At 42.1% G+C, this 22,743-nt stretch overlaps 1 protein-coding gene and 1 long non-coding RNA gene across 5 annotated transcripts in view; one reads left to right on the top strand and one right to left on the bottom strand.

Moving 5' to 3' along the window:
- The window catches only part of LOC144317214 (uncharacterized), a 41,609-nt gene extending 34,285 nt beyond the window's left edge, over positions 1-7,324 (bottom strand). Inside the window, exon 1 of the long non-coding RNA XR_013383155.1 lies at positions 7,242-7,324. This is a non-coding gene — a long non-coding RNA (uncharacterized LOC144317214). The remainder of the gene's footprint in view (positions 1-7,241) is intronic.
- Positions 7,325-7,435: 111 nt separating this feature from the next.
- Positions 7,436-22,743, top strand: part of BCKDHB (branched chain keto acid dehydrogenase E1 subunit beta) — a 211,462-nt gene continuing 196,154 nt past the window's right edge. For all 4 annotated transcript variants that reach the window (XM_077903277.1, XM_077903275.1, XM_077903274.1 and 1 more), the window contains exons 1-3: positions 7,436-7,657; positions 20,787-20,864; positions 22,276-22,344. In XM_077903277.1, the coding sequence (XP_077759403.1) occupies positions 7,477-7,657; positions 20,787-20,864; positions 22,276-22,344 (328 nt within the window). In that variant the 5' untranslated portion in view covers positions 7,436-7,476. The remainder of the gene's footprint in view (positions 7,658-20,786; positions 20,865-22,275; positions 22,345-22,743) is intronic.

Genomic DNA, 22,743 nt, shown 5'->3' with positions numbered 1-22,743 from the left:
AGTGATGCCTGAGGTAGTGTCACTCCAGGAACAGGCTGACAACTGATCTGCTGTCTGGGATGTTGCTAGTTGATGAGGCAGAGGAAGAAAACAGAATTAGCTCTGAAATTCTTCCACCCAGAATAATTCTCTACTCTCCGGCTCAAGTTCATTGGCAATGTAAGTCACATTGCCATGTCTAATTTCAGATGTACCCAGTTGTTACAGTCTGAGGTCTTAGACGCCGAGGGAATAGAAATACCTGTGAGTATTGCTAATGTTTACTACTTGGGGTCTGCATAGCAGTATGTTTTGAAATCTCTCCAGATAATTCTAATGAGAAATCAGGTGAATACCCAGTCTAAGGCTTATACTCTTTGTCAGAAAGGGAGGAAAGAATCACCTGCTCTAATTAAAGTGTAATATTAGTTTGTGAAGGTTAAATGTATGCATGATGTGACACAGGAGGGCTTCTGTTTTGCCTATGTTTGTGGATGGCTTTATATGATGGGGAAAGCAAACTGTCAAGAATCACTGGTGGAGGAACACCTGGGTGGCTCGGTGGTTGGGCGTCTGCCGTTGGCTCAGGGTGTGATCCTGGGGTCTGGGGATTGAGTCCCACATAGCTTTCCTGTGAAAAGCTGCTTCTCCCTCTGCCTATGTCTCTGCCTCCTGAGTGTGTGTGTGTGTGTGTGTGTGTGTGTATGTGTGTGTGTGTGTGTCTCATGAATAAATAAATAAAATCTTAAAGTTACTGGTGGTGACCACTGTTCAACTGTCCATGTTCTCCTCCCTTTTTTTCCACACTGGTCACCATTAGGCATTCCCAAGGTACTCACAAAGTCTCCCATGCTTCCAGAAGTGCCAGTTATTCAAGATTTTTAAATGAGATAAATGGATAAAACTTACAACAACAACAAAAATGGAGGAAAGGTTAAATATGGGTCTTAAAAATTTCTTTTGGCCTCAGTACTCATGATTATGTAAGCTGTAACTTTAATTAGGCTGTTAGAAACCTGGCAATACTCACAAATTGCGCAGGGAATTAAAAAAAATCAAACTGGCATCTAATTTCGCTTCTGGATAAGTGGTTCTGCTTGTTACATAGACAGCAGATACCAGTATTTGGAGCAGTCTTCTGAGTCATCATTTTTATCTAAATCCTTCCATCAGGCTGAGCACAAATGCCAGATAATGTCACTTTAAAGCTGCCCTTTCTGTGGTGTCTACTCACAAGATTTCTATCCAGTAGATGGTCAGGTTCCTGATAGACTGATCACAAGTGCATCTCAAGCCTCTGCAGGAGAGGAGAAGCCAGAGAGAAGTTGCATGGATGCTTGGGAAGGGCAGAAAGAAGTATAATTTACATGCTGGACGGTCTACATAGCTTAGATCCATGGGTTGGCTGAAAATAATGTGCATTGAAACACATTACCTGACACATGCAAGGCTCTCAATGCATACTAGTGAATAGTAGAATCACATTCTTAAAATTAGAAAACCCCTAAACAACTCCTAAATGAACTATAAGTCCTCCCAAGAGGCTTCTCCAATAACATTCATCCATCCTGTACCTGCCTATCTCTAATAATAGAGAATTCATTACATCCCAAGACAATCTACTTTATATACTTTATATTACACTGGAATTTGCTTCTTCTGTTTCTTGTTTTTCTCACTGGAACCAAACAGAAAATTTAATCCTTTTTCTATAAGGGAGCCATCAAACATTTAAGGAGAATTAATATATCACTTTAAAAATCTCATGTAGACCAATCATCTCCAGTTTCTTTAACTCTACTGCAAATCAGAGAATTTCATATTAGAAGAAATCTATTAAACAATTTATAAAAACTTTTTAACGATGCAGGTTTCTCCAGAAAGTTCATCAGAAGCATCCATTTAGCTTCTGTTCTGCCATTAAATCTTGGATTGTCATGGGTTGAACCATGCCTAGCCCCCAGAAGATACATTGAGCCTAACCTCCAGTACCTAACCCCTAGTACCTCGGAATGCTACCTTCTATGGAAAAAGAGTGGTTGTAGACCTAATTAGCTAAGATGAGATCATATTGGAGTAGGATGAACTAATCCAATAAGACTAGATGTGTCCTTATAAGATTGCTGTGCAAAGATACCAGAGACAAGAAAGGAAAAACAGTGAGAACAACATCTTGTGAAGACAAAGGCAGAGATTGGATTTATGGAGTTGCAAGCCAAGGGCATCAAAGAATGCCGGTAAAACACCGGAAGCTAGGAAGAGACAAGGAAGGATTCCCCTACAGCTTTCAGAGTAGGACTCTGCCAACACTTTCATCTTGGATTTCTAGCCCCAGACCTGTGGGACGATAAATTTCTGTACCCAGTTGGTAAGATTTGTTACAGCGGCCCTAGGAAATGAACACATTGGCTTTGACTAGATTTTGGATTTTCTTTTCAGAATGATCCTAGCAGGATTCTTCCATATGGTAGAATCAGCAAAGCAAGGAAAATCCTTCCATCTAAGGAGCTCTTCCAACTAAGTATCTCCAGTACTGAACTGAAACCAATTTCTTTTTTTTTCTTTTTTTTAAAATTTATTTATTCATGATAGTCACACGGAGGGAGAGAGAGAGAGAGAGGCAGAGACACAGGCAGAGGGAGAAGCAGGCTCCATGCAGGGAGCCCGACGTGGGATTCGATCCCGGGTCTCCAGGATCGCGCCCTGGGCCAAAGGCAGGCGCCAAACCGCTGCGCCACCCAGGGATCCCTGAAACCAATTTCAAACAGAGTCTATGAACTAACCTACATGTTGTCAAACATATGCCGTAGGGGAATGAATCTCCTAAATCACATATTTAGGTGTACAAATATGACTTTTATTATTTTTCTATAACCTGATTTGTAAACAATGGCTTTGCTGAGATATAATTTATATGCTACTAAATCCACTCTGTGTATGATTCAGTGGTCTTCAGTACATTCATAAAATTGTGCGACCATCACCATTACTTAATTTTAGAATATTTTCATTACCTCAAAACAAACTCTATACTTAATAGCAACCACTCCTCCTTACCCCTTTTCCCTAGCCCCTGGCAACCATTAATCTACTGTCCGTTTTCATCAATTTGCCTATTCTGGACATTTCATATAAATGGAATTGTACACTGTATGGTCTCTTGTGATTGGCCTCTTTCACTTAGTAATATGCATTTACAGTTCCTTCATTTCTTTTCATGACTTGATAGCTCATTTCTTTTTAGTGCCAAATACTATTCCATTGTCTGGATATACTACAGTTTATTTATCCAATCCAATTATTTATCCATGTACTGAAGCACATCTTGGTTTCTTTCAAATTTGGGGAATTATGAATCAAGCTGCAATAAACAGTTGTGGGCAGATTTTTGCAGGTGTAAATTTTCAACTCCTTTGGAAAAACAGCAAGGAGGGTGATTTCTGGATTATATGACTAGAGTATGTTTAGTTTTGTAAGTTTCAAACTTGTCTTCTAAAGTGGCTGTACCATTTTGCATTCCCACCACCAATGGTTGAGTTCTTTGCTTATTTTTTAAATAGGTAATTTATCTTCTTATTATCAAGTTAAAAAATATTTTTTTAAATTTTTATTTATTTATTTTACACACACAGAGAGAGAGAGGCAGAGACATAGGCAGAGGGAGAAGCAGGCTCCATGCACCGGGAGCCCGGGCCAAAGGCAGGCGCTAAATCGCTGCACCACCCAGGGATCCCTAAAAAATATTTTTAAAGTATATTCTAGATACAAATCCCTTATCATGCTGACTGCTGGGCCTTCTTAAATTCTCTGGACCTTAATGCCATACCTGCATCTCTCTTGGCCATTTAAGAGAAACATTCTGTTGTTCCAAATGCCATGCCATGGTGGGGAGTTTGAGGACAGGGATACTCCTAGGTCTGTCTACCAAGAAAGACACCTACAGTTCTTTTTGTGCTGTGGCTCTGCCTCCATGGATGGTGGTAAAAACTGGCTCTTAAATTGGCATGCTATTTACAACATTTTGTTTAGATCATGAATCTTGTCCCCTAAGCCATTCAGGTTCTTGAGGTTTAAATTTTTTTTTTTTTTTTTTTTTATGATAGTCACACAGAGAGAGAGAGAGGCAGAGACATAGGCAGAGGGAGAAGCAGGCTCCATGCACCGGAGCCCGACGTGGGATTCGATCCCGGGTCTCCAGGATCGCGCCCTGGGCCAAAGGCAGGCGCCAAACCACTGTGCCACCCAGGGATCCCTTCTTGAGGTTTAATACTCAGAAACTAGTCTTTAAAACTCAAACTCTTTTCTCAAATTATTTTTTTTCTGCCAACAGCATTACAACCTACTTTTAACATTCTAAAGCAAGGATTTGAGCCTTTGTCTACTTTGTATCCCTGATGCCTCCAGTTGAGTTTGAGTTTGAATGGGAACAGGGGTCAGGATATAGGATGTAATACTATAAGATATTATGTTGTTATATATGATAAGCAACATATATGATATAGAATAAGGGTTTCCAAAAGCAAGCTGAGTTCAAACAGGTACAAGTCGTACAGGTACCGAAGCTCAACGACAGAAAATAAGCTAAAAGTCATTCTGAAGAATGAGATGCAACTTCTCTTTGTATTCCCTCCAGTCACAGACTCTGAGGGTGGTTCATGAGGTTAAGATTGCAGAAATGCAATTAGAAGTCACTTAAGCTAAGAGGAGAATCTGTTTTAAGGTTATCATGGCCTCTCATAGTCTCAGAGAAACCCAGGACCTGAAAAGCACTGAGGCCTCAGAAACAAATAGAACCAGGAACTCAAATGCAGTCATAGTTTTCACCTTTTCTGGGCCATCAAATTTCTGAAAGCTCTCCATTTTTGCACCTCCTAGTGGCATTTAAAGATACCCTATCCTTTTTATTTTTTTTTTAACATTTAAAAAAATTTATTTATTTATTCCTGAGAGACACAGAGAGAAGTAGAGACATAGACTAAGGGAGAAGCAGGCTCCCCAGAGGGAGCCTGATGCAGGACTCTATTCGCCAGACCCAACTGGGATCACACCCTGAGCCAAAGGCAGACACTCAACCCCTGAGCCACCCAGGCATCCCAAAAAGATACTCTATCTTTCTAAATAATGCTTCCAAAATTCCCAGGAAATGAGTTTCTCAACTTAATTTCAATGAAATATTGGCCAGGGTAGATCTCACTTTAATAATAAAGACATATTCATGGCTACCAGGCAGCTGGTGCTGTAGGGATAGGGAAAATGTCAACCCCCTGCCCCCCATAATAATTTGCTTGGCAGACAAATGTGTTAGGTGTTCTCTTTGTTATTCCTGACTGCATGTAGTTTTAAGTCCACAGATCTTAAATTAGCATATGAAGACCTTGAAATACTCCCTCTAATTTATTTTTCTGACCCCTGTCAATCTCTATACTCCAAGTCTAGCAGCTACCAACCTGTTTTCTCTTCCTGGAATGCACCATGTTCCTTCTGGCCCTGTTAGCCTTTGTATGTTTTTTTCTTTGTCTAGAACAACTTCCCTTCTCTAGTTTGCCTGATAATTTCTATTCATCTTTTTAGGTCCAGCATCAGCATTACTTCTAGAAGCATACTTGAATTCTAAAAACAGAGCTTATTGCTTTTTGTATGCTTAACTTTGTTCACAGTTCTAGAGTCCCTATTACACTGGATTGTAGTTGTTATGTAATTTGTCTCCTTTCTCTACCAACTAGAAATTCTATTATTATTATTATTATTATTATTATTATTATTATTATATTTAGAGAGGGAAGGAGGGGGAGGGGCAGAGAGAGGGAGGGGGGGAGTGGCAGAGGGAAAGAAAAAGAATCTTAAGCAGGCTCCAGGCCCAGCGCAGAGCCCCTCGTGTGTTTGGGAGTAGGAGTAGGAGTAGGAATAATGGATATAATTCTGGTTCTCTCCCTAGCAGTTTTAAATTTCTGTCTCAGTCCCAAACAGAAAACAGGCAGTTGGTGCATCTCCTGGCCTTTGTCTTCACCCCCCGCCCCCTCCCCCCCATATCTTCTCTCTCCTCCCTTGCCTCCCTTGTAAAACCAAACATAGGTTGTGAGGCCAAAAGTAACAGAAGAACATTCTTTTCCCCCTCTTCCTTCCGCTTCATTTTTCTTCCACCCCTCTCCCAATTCTATTTTAATTTTTTTTTTTTTTTTTTTTTTTTTTATTTATGATAGTCACACACAGAGAGAGAGAGGCAGAGACACAGGCAGAGGGAGAAGCAGGCTCCATGCACCGGGAGCCCGACGTGGGATTCGATCCCGGGTCTCCAGGATCGCGCCCTGGGCCAAAGGCAGGCGCCAAACCGCTGCGCCATCCAGGGATCCCTCCCAATTCTATTTTGGGCCTGTCCTTCCCCTCTCTCACCTTCCTCTGATGGAAACACTTTCACTTTTATCTCTGCCATATTTTACTGTGATTTTAATTTTTTAAATTAATTTTTTAAAAGAGTTTATTCGAGAGAGAGCGCTAGCGAGCAAGCACGCGAGCAGTGGAAGGCGCAGACGGAGAGGGAGAAGCAGGCTCCCCACTGAGCAGGGAGCTAGGTGTGGGGCTCAATTCCAGGACCCTCGGATTATGACCTGAGCCACCTAGGCGCCCCTTTACTGTCTTTTAATTTTTAAATTCATCAGCAGGGAAGGACTCTTTTTAAACATTTGGATTTTTAAGAAGAAAATTTGCAAAAATGATTATTATAAACGTAAATTAGCGATTGGAATCCTCCAGATTTCTAAGCTAGAGTAAGCCAGTCAGGTCATTTTCACTGCACCTGGGCAAAAATGCATCTGAATTCCTATTAAATAGATTTCCAGGATGAAATCTAAGTTTACCTCTCTAACTCTCCTCTAAGTCCTGAAAAACAAAAGCAGTAAAAATGTATACGTGCTTCTTAAGCGGGGTGGGGGGTCGGGGGGGGGGGCTTTGAATAAAGAGCGGAAGCTTTGAGCCGTGATTCCCAGTTTTTTGAAATCCAAAACCAATAACCAATGCCAATCAGTAACCCAACCCATCCATCTTTTACTTATAAAATAATATAAAGGATAGGAGAGGATTTAAAAAAAAAGGTTGCAAGAAAGTATAAATCTCAAAATAAGTTACGGAGGTAACGACGCTAAACGACATCAGTAAAAGCAAATCCGGGACTAGCGTGTGAGGTTAGCGACCCGCGTCCGCGCCGCGGGACCCCGCGGTGACTTGGCGAAGGCGCCGCCTCCGGGATCCGTCTCACTGGGGCTCACCTGCAGGCTCGCCCCGGCCCCTGCTCCTCTTCCGCATGCGCACTGCAGGCCCACGCCTCCGGCGTCCTCTCGTCGCCTTCCCCACCCCCGGATTCCTGATTCCGATTGGTCTGTTTCATGGGCCCACCTCTTGGACCCAGCCAATGGGGAAGCCGCCTGGGTGCCCCGCCCCCTCTGCCGGCGGTGTGCGGCGGTGTGCGGCGGCGCAGCTTGCGAGCCAGGGTTGCCAGTGGGGATGGCGGCGATTGCGGCGACTGCGGGCCGGCTCTTGAGGCTGCGTGCGGCCGGGGCAGAAGGACAGTGGTGTCGGCTTCGAGGCGCGGGGCTGCAGGCAGCCTCGGCCGCTGGGGATGCGGCGCAGAGGCGGCATGTGGCTCACTTCACTTTCCAGCCCGACCCGGAGCCCCAGGAGTATGGTGAGCTAGGGCTGCCCTGTCTGCGCCCGGTGCAGCCCAGACCCCCGGGCCTGTGGGGGTCTCGCAAGGAATACCACCCTGCTCGTGCGGGCGGCGGGCGGCGGGCGGCAGGCTCATCTCCTTGCTTCTTGATGTAATTCCTGTATTGCTTGCTTTCTGGAGCCTCCCTACTTTAGGGTCTGAGTGGTTTCTTCCCGGCTCTATTTCTGTGACTGTGCAACCCTCGAGAGGCAGCCCCTCGGCCCCCTCGAGATGGGTGAGAGGGCATACCGCGGTCTGGAAGGGCAGAGGGGTGGAGGGCTGGGCCCAGGGAACGCCTCTTTTTCTCAGTTCTCCATCCTTACTTTCCCAGCTTTGGCCCTAGGTGTGTTGTCCCAGTTTGCCCCGAGCTAGGCCGTTAACCGCAGGCACCGGTATTTAAAAAGAGAATTATTTTTCATATCATCATCATCATTATTATTTTATTATTGCTTTGGCAGGGAAGAGGAAATGGAAGTGCAATGATTTTCCCAAGGTCACAGAACAGGTTATTCCGAGAGATGGGAAGGAATCCAGGTTTCCCATTTGAGCCTAGCAATGGGCCTGGGCTGGGCTAGGCTGCCACTTAGCCAAGCAGGGGCTAATTAGTGAAGGTGAGGGGAAGAGGAAGCTGTCTAGTACTCTCATTGGTAGAAAGGTCACATAGCAAACTCCTCAGAGTATGACAATTGCATGACCTTTACCATTTTTTCTGCAGGTTTTGTGTAATCTCCGAAAGATCTAGTGTCTATTATCTGAACCTCAGAAATAATAAGAAAACATTTACCTTCTCCTTGTCTGATAACTTTTCATGTGCTAGAGCTGATATTTTTTGGAAGAGTGTCTTTACTTGTGGATAATAGGTATGAATATATAGTGAGTGCTTACCATAGGCATGTACTATGCTGAAAAATTTACATTCATTATTTCATTTGATGCTTAGGACAACCTTTAGAGGTAGGTGAGCGATGTTAACTGAAGTCTTGAGATAGTTTGTCCAAGGCTTTACGGAAGGTAGTGACAGCTTCTGCTCTGGATTTTAATTATTCAGATTCTAAAGCTTCCATTCTAAATAATGCACTATAATGCATGTAGAAATAATTAACTAAGAGGTGTACCACTTTTGTGAAATAGTAGATACCATAAAGATGAATAGCAATTTCTTCTCAGCAACAGGATGAATCTTGAATTCTGTCTTCAAAGCAAAGAAACTTTAGCCTGATACTTGAGAAATAGAACACAGCTTTCTTAATCCTCCCATGTCCCTTCCATAATTATGAAATTACTAAAATCCAGGTAGAATGATAATTACGTTTATATGTTTGTCTTCATCCTAAAAATAAAAATAAATGCATGTTACAGCGAGTTTGGGCAACAGAAAAAAGTAAGAAAAAGTGATTACACCATCCACTATTTGTAAATACTGCTAACATAATCCTTCTAGGTATTTCCTTTCAGTTTAGTGGAATTAAATTACTCCACTGATAAAATCAGTGGAATTACATTTTCCTATAACTGTAGTTTTAATGCAGATACAATCTGCATTATTTAACAAGAAGCATTTTCCCATATGATTACATAGTTTTCGTAACCTTTAGAACGTCACGTGTTCCATGGAGTAGAAACACTTGTTCTGTGGTTAAGATCTTGGCCCTAGAATCAGATTGTCCTAGGTTTGATTTCAGCCCTGCTACCTATGACTTTGAATTACCCACCATCCATTAGCCTCACTTTCTTTGTAAGTCAGGATTTTATAATAATATCTACTTCAAAGGATGTTATAAGGACTAAATATAGACAGTTGTGTACAATGTACTCAACCCGGTTTGCCTACTAAGAAGCACTCTAAGTGGAAAGTTAACGATTGCTATTATGCTTTTGTTTTACACTTTTGCACTGTTACAAATAATAGGGATAGAAACATTTCATGTATCCTTTATGTATCTGAGATTATTTATTTTTAATTTTTTAAAATTTATTTATTCATGAGAGACACACAGAGAGAGGCAGAGACATAGGCAGAGGGAAAAGCAGGTTCCTTGCAGAGGAGCGTGATATGGGACTCGATCCTGGAACTCTGGGATCATGACCTGAACCAGAAGCAGACACTCAACCGCTGAGCCACTCAGGCATCCCTGAGATAATTTCTTTAGAATAAAGTCCTAGGGATGAGATTTCTGACCCAAAGATATGAACAGTTTAATGGATTTTTAATACATAGTCCAAATGATCAGTTTATACTTCCATCTGCATTTATCAAAGTGTGAGTATTGAGTGTCACGATAAAATCGCAACTGTGCGGTGTGTGATACTGTGATTTATAATAGATACATACTGGTCTTTGTCCCCTTTCCCTGGCTCAGAGCTTCTAAACTTTTGAAATTTCTTTTGATGAGAACAATAAAGGTGTCTTGTTATTCTGATGGTGTCTTTTCACAAGCTCCTAGTTCATCTAAGGATGGGAGCTGGTCATTAGAGGAATCAGTTGTGTGACTAGAGGCTTAGGACTTTGGGTCGCACCCCTGACCTCTGTGCAGGGGAAAGGTTCTGGAGGTTGAATGAATTTAATCAGTCATGCCTATGTAATGAGGCCTCCTTTGAAAACCCAAAAGGGTGGGGGTTCAGAGAGCTTTTGCGTAGATAAATAGGTAGAGATTTGGGGATAGTGTCATGCTTAGAGAGTGTGGAAGCTCCGTGAGCTTTCCCCATACCTTGCCCAATGCATCTCTTTCCTCTGGCTGGTCCTGAGTTATGTCCTTTTATAAGAAACCATTAATCAAGTAAGTAAAATATTTCTCTGTGTTCTGTGAGCTGTTCTAGCAAATTAATCCCAAAGAACCGGTTGTAGGAACCTCTAAACCGTAGGCAGTCAGAAGCACAGGTGACAACCTGGACTTGTGATTGGCTACTGGGAGGTGGGCGCAGTCTTAATAACACCTGAGCCCTTCACCTGTGAGATCTGACACTCGCTCCAGATCCCACTGGTTGAGCTAGATTGTAGGGCACCCAGCTAGTGTTGTAGAATTGCTTGGTGGTGTGTTAAAAAATTGGAATTGGTATCAGTATTGTGTGTGTGTGTGTGTGTGTGTGTGTGTGTGTGTACACATGCTTCGGTATTTTATTATTTTATGCTGTTTTACTATGTATTTGTTTTCTTTCTTTTTAAAGGTTTTATTCATTTATTTGTGACAGAGTGAGGGAGAAAGAGAGAGAGAGTACGAGTGGGGTGAGGGGCAGAGTGAGAAGCAGACTCCCCTCTGAGCAGGGAGCTGGACACAGGGCTCCATCCCGGGACTCAAGGATCATGACCTGAGCGGAAGGCAAATGCTTAACCAACTGAGCCCCCAGGCACCCCGGTTTTATTTCTATTAAGGGATATTTACCAGATATTTGTTTGGCAGACTTTTAAAAAATATTTTATTTATTTATTTGAGAGAGCACGCATGAGGGAGCACGAGCAGGGGAGAGTACTCTCCATGGAGCAGGGAGCCCAAAGCAGGGAGCCCAAAGCAGGATCCCAGTGCCCCGAGATCATGACCTGAGCCGAAGGCAGACACTTAACCGACTGAGTCACCCAGGCACCCCTTGTTAGCCAGATTTATTTTCTTTTGTGAATTGGATGTTCCTTGTCTTTGCATATTTAAAAAATTATATGCCTAGTAATTTTGTCCATCAGTATTAATCCTGCCTACCATTATTTAATGGCTTTCTGTTCCAGATGTGTGGTAGACATCAGTCTATAATCCTCACAGTAAGTAACCTTGTGACCTAGAGAGTATTATGCTCATTTATAGATGAGAAAATTGAAGCTCAGCGATATCCAAGTCTGAGAAGTAGCAGGGCCAATATGTGAGCCCAGATATGTCTACCTGAAAAGCCTCTCACACTACTTTTGTGCTAATATTTTGTATATTAAAAATATTAATGAAGATGGCAGCTCTTTGTCTTTCATGTATGCTACAAATAGTTTTATTTTTAACATTTTGGTTATTATTAGTATTATTTTTTAAAAATTTTATTTATTTATTCATGGGAGACACAGAGAGACAGAGACATAGGCAGAGAGAGAAGCAGGCTAAGTGCAGGGAGCCCAATGTGGGACTCCATCGTAGGACCCCAGGATCACACCCTGAGCCGAAGGCAGACACTCAACCACTGAGCCACCCATGTGTCCTGACATTTTGGTTATTTTGACCCATGAAAGAGACTGCTTAAATAGAGGGGTGGTTCAAGGTCGACTTTGAGGAGGCAATATTTAAGCTTCACTATGAAGAATGACAAAGGAATTATCTCCAAGGCAAAATAATGTTCTCCTAGAAGGAAAAAGGGCAACCAGTGGTGAGATCTCTGAGGTGAGGTAAGCCTGTTCTGTGGTGCATGGGAAAGCAAAGCCATGGAAGTTGCCTACGTAGAGGGAGGCAGGCAGCTCTCAGAAACCAAGGGTAGACTGAAGAGTCCTCTTTTTGTGAGGATGAAGTTCTTCCAGCATTAGAATTTGTAGAGAAGGAAACAGCATGAGTAAAGACATGCTAGAAAGCATAGGCTCTTATGAGGAATGAGAAGTAGGTTTGGAGGAAAAAGAGGAAGGATAGAAAATCGAAGTTTGGAAAGCCTGAAAAAAGGTTGGGGGGTGGGGGAGAAAAGATTGAATATATCCAGTGTATCTTACACTGTGCTGCCTGCCTTACATTCAGGTTCAGGTTTTATTCTGTGGGCTGTGGAGGACCATCGATGGTTTATAGGTAAGAGAGTGACTTGAGATGTGCTTGGGCAATGTTATTAGGAGAGTTATAGAATTGATATGGCAAGGTAAGGAGGCAGAGAGGTCAGTAGGGTATTGTACTGCCCAGGCAAGAAGGTATAACTCTTTATTTATTTATTATTTTTTAAAGATTTATTTATTCATTCAGAGAGAGAGAGAGAGAGAGAGGCAGAGACACAGGCAGAGGGAGAAGCGGGCTCCATGCAGGGAGCCCAACGTGGGACTCCATTCCGGGTCTCCAGGATCACGCCCTGGGCTGCAGGCGGCGCTAAACCACTGCGCCACCGGGGCTGCCCAGGTATAACTCTTTAAAGCTTGGGGAGTGTCAGTGTGAATGATTGTGTGTTTTGAAGAAATTGACTAGATTTGGTGTTATTTTGCCTGTGGGGGCTAAAAGGGGAGGGGCAGAGATGACTTGACATTTAGCCTAGGAGGCAGAAAGGGTAGAGTGGTGGTATCACTGATACAAATGAGGGATGCTGGAAGAGAGAAACACATTTTTGGGGAGAGGACGACTTAGGTTTGGATGCATTGATTGGATGTCTTAGTACTTTTGGGCTGCTGTAAGAAAAATACCACAGACTCGTGGCTTATAAACAACAGTAATTTATTTCTCACAGTTCTAGAGGCTGGGAAGTCCAAGGTCAAGGAATTGACAGATTCGGTGTCTGGTGAGGCCCTGCTTCCTGGTTCTTAGCCAGCTGTGTTCTCCCTGTGACCACACTTAGTGGAGGAAGTGAGGGTGTCCTGTGGGGTCTCTTTCTGTGAGGGCATGAATCCCATTCAGGAGGGCTCCACTTTTATGACCTATTCATGTTCGAAAGCCCCACCTCCAAGTACCATCATATTGGGGATGAGGTTTCAACATATGAATTTTGGGGGACACACATTTATTCTATAGTATTGGAAGTATTGGCAGAACATAGCATTATGAGGTAGGCTAGTCTGAGTGCTAGTCTGACACCAACACAACCATGTCAAAAGTTGGGAACCTTTGAGACTAGATAATTCTCTCCATGTCTCTTCCCTGTCTTATGCAGAATTGCTCCAGTTCGTGGCCTTCCTGTTTTCTCTTCCTACTCTATGTTTCCTTGTTCTTACTTTATCATTGCTTGTCCAGACCTTTCCTTGGTACCCCACAGAAAGATAATCGTGATGACCGCAGACACTTTTATCAGAGCTTACCAGGTACCAAACACTGTTCTGAGTGCCTTACATGTAGCAATTTTTAATCCTCATATAACAGTGCAATGATAGGGATCCTATTATCATCCACATTTTATGGTAAAGAAACTTAGCTGCAAAGAGGTTAAACTTCAATTTTTTTATTTTTTTTTTTTAAGATTTTATTTAGTCGGGCAGCCTGGGTGGCTCAGTCGTTTAGTGCCACCTTCAGCCCATGGCCTGATCCTGGAGACCTGGGATCGAGCCCCACGTTGGGCTCCCTGCATGGAGACTGCTTCTCCCTCTGCCTGTGTCTGTGCCTCTCTCTCTCTCTCTCTCTCTGTCTCTCATGAATAAATAAATAGAATCATAAATTTTTTTTTATTCATTTGAGAGACAGAGAGTGAACGATGGGGGTGGGGAGGCGAGGAGTGAGGAGCAGAGGAAAATGGACAAGCTGACTGCATGCTGATCACACATGTGGGGCTCTATCTCAGGACCCTGAGCCAAAATCAAGAGTTCTTGCTTAACTGTCTTAACCTAGGCGCCCCTGTACTTTTTGTCATTTAAATTTCCCCAAGTCACCCTATCTGTATGAGGTGAAGCCAGGCTTCATTTTTAGGTAGTCTGACTTGGTCTGCTCCGAGAGCAGAGGCTGGGCCCCTGTGCACACCACTACACACTGTTTTGCATTATTCATACATGCTTCAGTTTATTCACACAACATTTTGCCCCCTCTTAACTCCACCTCAAACCCGGCTTTCCCCAAATTTGCTGCATCTTTTTTTTTTTTTAAAGATTTTATTTATTTATTCATGAAAGACAGAGAGAGAGAGAGAGAGAGGCAGAGACACAGGCAGAGGGAGAAGCAGGCTCCATGCGGGGAGCCCGACATGGGACTTGGTCCCGGGTCTCCAGGACCAGGCTCTGAGCTAAAGGAGGTGCTAAACCGCTGAGCCACCCGGGCTGCCCAAATTTGCTGCATCTTTTGCATCTCATCTGAGCAGACTCCTAGCCTCCTTTTTTGTTATAATTTACCCACCTTCAAGTTTATTTACTTATTGCCCAGGAATTTGATTCCTGGTTTTCTCATCTCATCCCCTCCCCTTATTTTGCCTTCCAGTGTATAATATATTGATTCAGTAATTCTGTATACTACTCAGTCTTCACCCAGATAAGTAGGCTCACGTTCTGTCATCATACAAGGTTATGACAATGATTGCCCATATTCGTTCGCTCTGCTGTATTTTTCATCTCATCCCATTTTCACCATCATTATGGGAGATGACAACATTGCAGAAACCATGTGACAAAGAAGCTGAGAGATGTGGTTCTTGAGGCAGAAGTGCTTGAATTTGAGGCCCCCTTTGCACTTAGCACTGTGAGATTGGCCAGGCTTATTTGTGTCCGTGGCTGGGGGAACTTAGTGAGATAAGCCATGTAATTATGGTGCCCCGTACCAGTTGCACTAAGATTGGTGTCCCTAATTAGGGGAAACCATAGGTGACCAGCACAGAGTAGATGCTCGTACATATTGGATATTTGATGGTAATTATCTCACTGAAACCTCACGCTGGCCTTATACATTAGGTCTTATCCCTGTTTTATAGAAGAGGAAGTGGAATGTCAGTGGTGAAGTAACTTTCCCAAAGTCACACCTGGAATAAAGGACCCACCGGATGCCAGGCCAGGTTTGCATAATTATGTCAGTGTGTGTGCCGCCTTCGCTGCCCTGTATTGCTCCCCAAGAACACATCTGGGCCTCTCCCTGCCCCTGATTTTCAGCATTGTGTGTAGGTGTGGGTTTCTTTATTAATTCTATTAATCCTATTAATCCTATTTTAATTTTCTCCTGGATGCCAAACTTTGTGCTAGGTGCTTAGCACAAAACACAAATGTGGATGTGGACCCGTCTTCATGGAATTTGAAGTCTAGTTGGGAAGAGGGACAGAAAATAGCTAGCGGGGATGCCTAGGTGGCTCAGCAGTTGAGCATCTGCCTTCATGCCCAGAGTGTGATACTGGAGTCCTAGGATCTGGCTCCCTGCATGAAGAGTGCTTCTCTCTCTGCCCCTCTCTCTCTCTCTCTCTCTCTCTCTGTGTGTCTCTCATGAATGAATAAATAAATCTTAAAAAAAGGGCAGCCCTGCTGGCGCAGCGGTTTGGCGCTGCCTGCAGCCTGGGGTGTGATCCTGGAGACCTGGGATCGAGTCCCACGTCAGGTTCCCTGCATGGAGCCTGCTTCTCCCTCTGCCTGTGTCTCTGCCTCTCTCTCTCTCTGTCTCTCATGAATAAATAAATAAAATCTTAAAAAAAAAAGTTAAAAAAATAGCAAGCAAATGTGTACTGAAATCAGCCCCAATGGCAATAAATGACCTGTAGGACATGCTCAGGTGCTGGGAAAGAGAATAGAGACCTAGCAAGGCTCTTAAGAGGCAGCATTTAACTAGGCTCTAAGGATCAGGAAGGAACATCTAAGAACGTATGAAGGGGGTGCCAGGCAGAGGATCCAGCATGCATGAAGGTCCTGATATAGCGGGGATCTTGGTTTGGTGGAATTGAGAGAAGTCTCAGGTGCTGAGCCTTGGGGGGCAGTGGTACAAAATAGGACTTTAGATGTGGGCAGGGATGAGATCAAGCAGGGCTTTGTGGACATGGTGAGGAGTGGGGCTTTATTGCGGGTGCAGAGAACTTAGAAGGATTTTGAGCAGAGGAGTACCATGACATGCATTGCTCTTTAGGACTTATTGTAGTAGTGCTTTGATGAATGAGAAGTGAAGGAGTAGAAGAGAGGAGGTGGTACTATGGACTGGATGTATGAGTCTCCCATGCCCCCCCCCCCCCCCCAATTCATATGTTGAAGCCCTAATTCCCAGTATGGTTGTATTCAGAGATGGGGGTCACTGAGAGGTAATTAGGTCATGAGGGTGGGGCCTCGTGAATGGGATTAAAACCCTTTTAAGAGACATAAGAGAGTCTCTACCATGTGAGGATACAGCAAGAAGATGGCTTTCTGCAAACTAGGAAGAGAGTCTTCATTAGGAACTCACCTTGGTCTTGGACTTCCCAACCTCCAGAAGAGTGAAAAATATTTCTGTTGTTTAAGCCACTCAGTGTGTGATGTATATAGCAGTGAGAGCTAAGGTAGGACATTAGGAGGTAGTTTTCAGGAGCAGGAAAGAAACGGTGAGTTCTGGAATTGGGACATCGTAGTACTAGATTTTAAGCTATATTTTGGAAGTGGGATTGGATAGAAGAAATGAACAAAAGGAAGATACTCCAGGATGCTTCCTTGATTTCTGGTTTGGACACTTGAGTGGAGGATAGCGCTGTTTGCTGATGGAAAAGACTGGTTTTGGGAGCAGATGTCAAGAGTTCAGTTGTGTGCCTCCTGAGTTAGAAAAGCCTGACCCAAGTAGGGAACTGGTGACTGTTGGGTGTAAGCCTGGAGCTGAGAGGAGAGGTCTGGATTGGAGAAACCCATTTGGGAGTCACCAGCATTTGGAAGAATTTAAAAGCCACTTGGAGACAGAGTAGAGAAGTAGCCAGCCAAAGGAAGGGAAACAGCTGTAGCTCGTCATACCATGACAAAAGACACAAGGTGCTCCTAGGGAGACCCAGGGCTCCTAGCCACAGTCTATTGAGCTTTAAGGCTTTCTTAGGTCCTCTCAATTTTGGCCTTAGGTGACAGTCTCCTTGCCAACACCCCCCACACACACCCCCCACCAACCACACCCCTCCTTTACTGGCACCCTGAAGAGGCATTTGTGTTTATATAAATTTTAATATAAAATGTTCTGTCCCTCCTATTTGAATTCTCTGTGAAACTTTATGGGGTAGAGGTTGGGAAACCCCAGAGTAGGGATTAAAATGGGACAGAGGTACATATCTGGCACATATAAAGGGATTCCTGGAGAATGGGACATCTGTAGGGGTGGAAGAGGTTTTGTTGGGAGAAAATAGGTAGTTTCTTAGGCATCTTTCCATCTCACAGTGTGGTTAGTGCCAGATTATGCCACTAAAATCCTTCATTCATCATGTTTCAACAGGCATATACTGATTGTCCTGTTTCTGTTAGGCACTAAATGCTGAACTTCCTCAGGAATATGACACAAAAATGCTATACTATACGAGTGTATTCCAAGCTCAAGAGGGCCACTGCTGGCTATGCTTGTAGAACCTTTGGTTTCTGAAAGCAGACCCTAACTTTCCATATCATAGCTGGGTTTTTTTTTATTTGTTCATGGTCTGACTACAAACACCCTGTCAACATGTCCTGCTGCTGACCTTATTTATTTCTAGACAACTGCTTCTGGGGCACCCATTTGCCCCTTTAGTCTCGAGACTCTAGTTGTGCAAGGCGTCTCCCTTCAATGCTTCTGCACACTAATAGTTACTCAGAGTAACTCAATAACACTTCTACTTCATTCCCCTTCCCTGCAGAGTGACTCTGAGTTGTCACAGTGGTAGATATTTTTTCCTACTGTATTTCTTTCTCCTTTAGTGGTTGGTTAACACCGTGCTTTGTGTATTTTATCTTTATTGAATCAACCTAATATATTTCTTTGTTCTGTCATTCATTCAACAAATATTTATCAAGCACTTACTACATGGAAGACATTGTTATAAGCGCTAAGCATATACTTCTGATCAAAAGCCCTCTCAGGGCTTCTGATCTATTGTGTTCCGTATATTCTGCAGACGCTCCATTATGTGCCAGTTTATCTTTGCAACAATGATAATGGCTTGGTTTTTCACAGTGCTCTACTTAGGACAAGTTCAAGTGAGCAGCTCGCTCCATCCATAAAGCTATGTTTTACCAATAGGTACCCATTAGCTTGTATCCCTGAAAGGGAAATTACACTGCTGTGTACATTTTTGTTTGTTATAACTTTTTTATCTTGGAAAGAAGAGTTGTTTGGTTTTGAAATTTAGCAGCCGTTTATTAATACTGGTAATTGAATGATTTGGCAGTTTGTTTTTTTTAAAAGATTTTATTTATTTATTTGACACAGAGCACGAGCAGGGGTAGAGAGAGGGGGAGAAGCAGACTACCCACCGAAAAAGGAGCCTGATGTGGGGGCTCAATCCCAGGATCTCAGCCGAAAGTAGACACTTAACCAACCAAGCTGCCCAGGCACCTCTGATAGCAATGTTTAATAATTTTTTAGTGTTCATAGTTAGATGTGCTATAGGTACATACTTTGTCATGAAGGAACATAGACATATCTTATCAATGGTCTTTAATAGAACCTGTAGGAGATAAGTAATTCTAAGGGAAATAAATATTTAAAATGATCTTACCTATGAATAATTTGTGATTTCTTCCTAACCCATTCACAGACTATCTTCCAACTTTAAAAATAATTGAAAGTAGATGTTCCTCTTGCTCTGTTAAAAATTATTTGAATCTTTTAAAAGCATCTAGTAGAATAACAGTTAATCCAAACTCCTAAAAATTTCAATCTATTTGCAAAAGAGTATTCAGAAGTAGAAGTTTTTGTGCTTACATGGAAATAAAACCTTTATATAATCTTACGTATAAATTATTTTCATATAAGAGAGTATATTCTTTGTAGGAAATTAAGCAGTACTTTCCAGATTTACTTGGTATGATTTTTTTTTTTTAAGATTTTATTTATTCATGAGAGACATAGAGAGGCAGAGACATTGGCAGAGGGAGAAGCAGGCTTACTGTGGGGAGCCTGATGTGGGACTCAATCCTGGGACCCTGGATTCACGCCTTGAGCCAAAGGCAGACGCTCAACTGCTGAGCCATGCAGGCGTCCTTTCAGGCCTTTATTTTTGGCGTAAAGGGCAGCAGGGCAGATCTGAATGGATATAGCCAAGCCCCGAATCCCGTACATTCAGCAGTGTGGAAGGGGTCAGAGCAGGTGGAGTCAGAAGGTCGAGTGTCAGTGGATAATGGAAGATGAGAGATGTCATAAATCAGAGCCTACCGTGAATCCAGGCTGAGCTTGGGACAAAGATAGGTCTCCAGGAAAAGGGCGAGTGACCAGTGGGTGTCACAGCCAGAGGTTCGATGGCAGCAATGACTGTTGTGAATCACACTGTGAGTTAGACCTTGGCTTTTGGGACACCCCAGGCTACTGAGGACCGACCACAGAAGTTAACTGGGACAGAAGTCAGGATAATTAGCAGGTGTTCAAGGGATTTGCTACCAGCATGGCTGTGGGTTAAAGTGAACCCTAGTGCACAGATCAGGCAATAAAGTGAAGAAGGCATGTGGATCAGAGAAGATTCAGGCAAAACCCTTTCTCTGCCCCGAAGAGTGTGTTTGGAATGTGACCTCCAGTTCTGGGATATCTGTGGGCTCTGGGAAGCACCAAGACTTAAAGCTCAGAGTAATGATGTTCTGAATTCTAACATTTGGCACTTTATTAAATAAAAATTTCTACCATTCCTAATACCAAGGTCAAGATGAAGGACATGGGCAAAGTCCAGATTCTAATAATAAATAGCTTATATTTATTCAGCATTCACTGTGTCAGGTACTTTTCTAAGTACTTTACATGTATTGTTCCATTTAGCCTTCCTATCGACCTACTTAGGGAGCCAGAGGTTGGCTTGCCGAGATCTAACTTGAGCAGTAATAAGATATGAGGAAGGACCAAGTCTGATGTGTCAAGGCATGGGATTATAGTACTCTTCAAACACCAGCAAGTTCTGAGTGCTAAAGTTTATCATTAGCCTTCCTCCCTCATTGTTTTATGACCCACCACCATTTGCTGTTACTGGCATATTACATGTGCCTCGGGCCAGGTGTACTTGTTATGGCATATATCCTTAGCCCCTGGCCAGAATGTCTTTCCAGACTACTTCCACTCTGCTGGTCCCCTTCCTGACTTCCCATCACTTTTATCTATGCACATTTGGTGACTTGCTTCTATTCCTTTTTCCTTTTGTGTACTTGTTTTTTAATCTAATATGTGTAAATTTTGCTTTATCATCAAGTACAAAAGTCTGTATGGCTTCTGTATTTCCCCCAGAACCAGCATCCAGTAAATTCACACACTATATTCTATATCTTCCTTTCTACTTTGATTTTAATCATGTTGTAATCAACTGTTAAGAAACTGTTTTTTTTTTATATATATCTTACAATATAGGAAAAGTTAATTAAAAAAGTTTTTGTTTTTTTTTTTTTTCTTTTTAATTTTCACAGGGCAAACTCAGAAAATGAATCTTTTCCAGGCGATAACAAGTGCCTTGGATAACTCATTGGCTAAAGATCCTACTGCAGGTAAACTTCCTTTGTGCTTGACTGTGGTAGCATGTTAATTCAGAATTGCAATTTTCTGGAAATATTGAGTCTGAAGTTTAATGGTTAACAGTACATATATCTGAAATTTTTTAAAAGGTCTGATATCACAAAAATATGGTATTAACACATTTCTAAAATCAATTCATTATGAATCAATTCTCATGTATATCTCACATCATCAAGTCAGCTTTCTTCCATAGTATGTGTGATCCTGGTATTATCTTAATACTTTTTGGATTAATGCCTACTAAGGACTTCTGTTCCTTCAGCATATAGAAAAAAAGTAGGAAGTACTGCTTCATTCAGATTTATAAATCTGTTTATGAAATGAAGATTTGATTCCATGCTTTCCTTTGAGATACATTGTCATTCCACCTACAAGATTTTTGGGAAATAACTTTAATGATCAAACTTGGTAAGATAAAGTTATTTATTATTGGTATAAAAACAATTGTTCTGCTGTATGTTTTACTTCATATATATATATATATATATATATATATATATATATATGTATTGATATATATATATATATTTAGTATACCTGGGACTTCCACTTGAGAATCCTAGTTTTAAATCAAGTGAAGAATGGGTTGTGAGGAGGAACTGAAAGCTACACTTGTGGATGATGAGATCTTGCTTTGTTTGAATGCCATCTGAGAATAATTGATGTTGACGAGTAATTTAGGGTGAATTGTTTTTCTAAGGTCCATAAATCTGGTTAGGTGCATTAAGAGGACTAGAATTCAACTCTGTGAACACCCATTTTTATTGTCCTTGCTTCACTATATCCTGCCATACTTGCCTCCTTTCACGGAATTTAAGTCCTTTTCCTACTTCTAACTGTTCTCTCACCTTGGAATGCTTTTCCTTCAACCTTTCAGATTGTTGACTTTCAGTGTATACCATGTAAAAAAGACCTGAGCCTGGAGTGTGAGGCATAGTTCTGCCTCTTACTTTCTAACTTGTCAAGTTACTTTATTACTTCTCTGGCTTCATTTTCTTCATGGGTAAAACAAGAGGACCTTCTAGATTAGTGGCTTTTCATCAATCGGGGTGATTTTAATCCTCCTTCTTCCTCTTACATTTAACAATGTCTGGAGACACTTTTGGCTGTCACAATTGTGTGTGTGTTGGGGAGGGGCAACTGTCAGCCACTGAGAGGAGACCAGGGATGCTGCCCTATGTCTACAGTGCACAGAATAGGCTGCTACTACAAAAGAATTATCTAGTCCAAAATGTCAGTAATGTTGAAGTTTAGAAACCTTGGTTTAACCTTTGATCCATTTCTGTTTTCTGATTTAAAATGTAAACATTGAAATTAATTTTCATTGTCAGTATCACTTAGGGATTATTAAATAAAATCTGTTCTTTAAACATTGTTTTTCAGTAATATTTGGTGAAGATGTCGCCTTTGGCGGAGTCTTTAGATGTACTGTTGGCTTGCGAGACAAATATGGTAAGTTAACATAAAGATGTTAACTTTATATGAAGAGCATTTCTGTATAATTTTTCTTTAAATGTCCTGAAGATAAAAATATGCCTGTTATGTTATCTGCCATTTTCTTATTGTATAGATAGTTGTTGGTTTCTCATTTTGGTTTTGTTTTCCGTATCCACAGCCATCCACAGAATCCTTTGGCCTACATTTCTCCAGATGTATTCTTTATGCAGCATCCCTCTGATCTGGTTCAGATCACACATATTTTAGATGCCAAAATAATCTTCATCAAATGTATGGTTTTTCATGTCATTCAAATCCAGGAAGCTTTGATCTCTTAGTACTGCCTACCTTAGCCAATTTTGATTCCAGTGCCTCTAGTTCAAGATTCTACCCTATTGCTTTCTGTTAAGGGAT

The sequence above is a fragment of the Canis aureus genome, chromosome 7, assembly GCF_053574225.1.
Source record: "Canis aureus isolate CA01 chromosome 7, VMU_Caureus_v.1.0, whole genome shotgun sequence".
Lineage (NCBI taxonomy): Eukaryota > Metazoa > Chordata > Mammalia > Carnivora > Canidae > Canis > Canis aureus.
The sequence above is the reverse complement of the archived record's forward strand: the minus strand, read 5'-3'. Positions and strand labels throughout refer to the sequence as shown.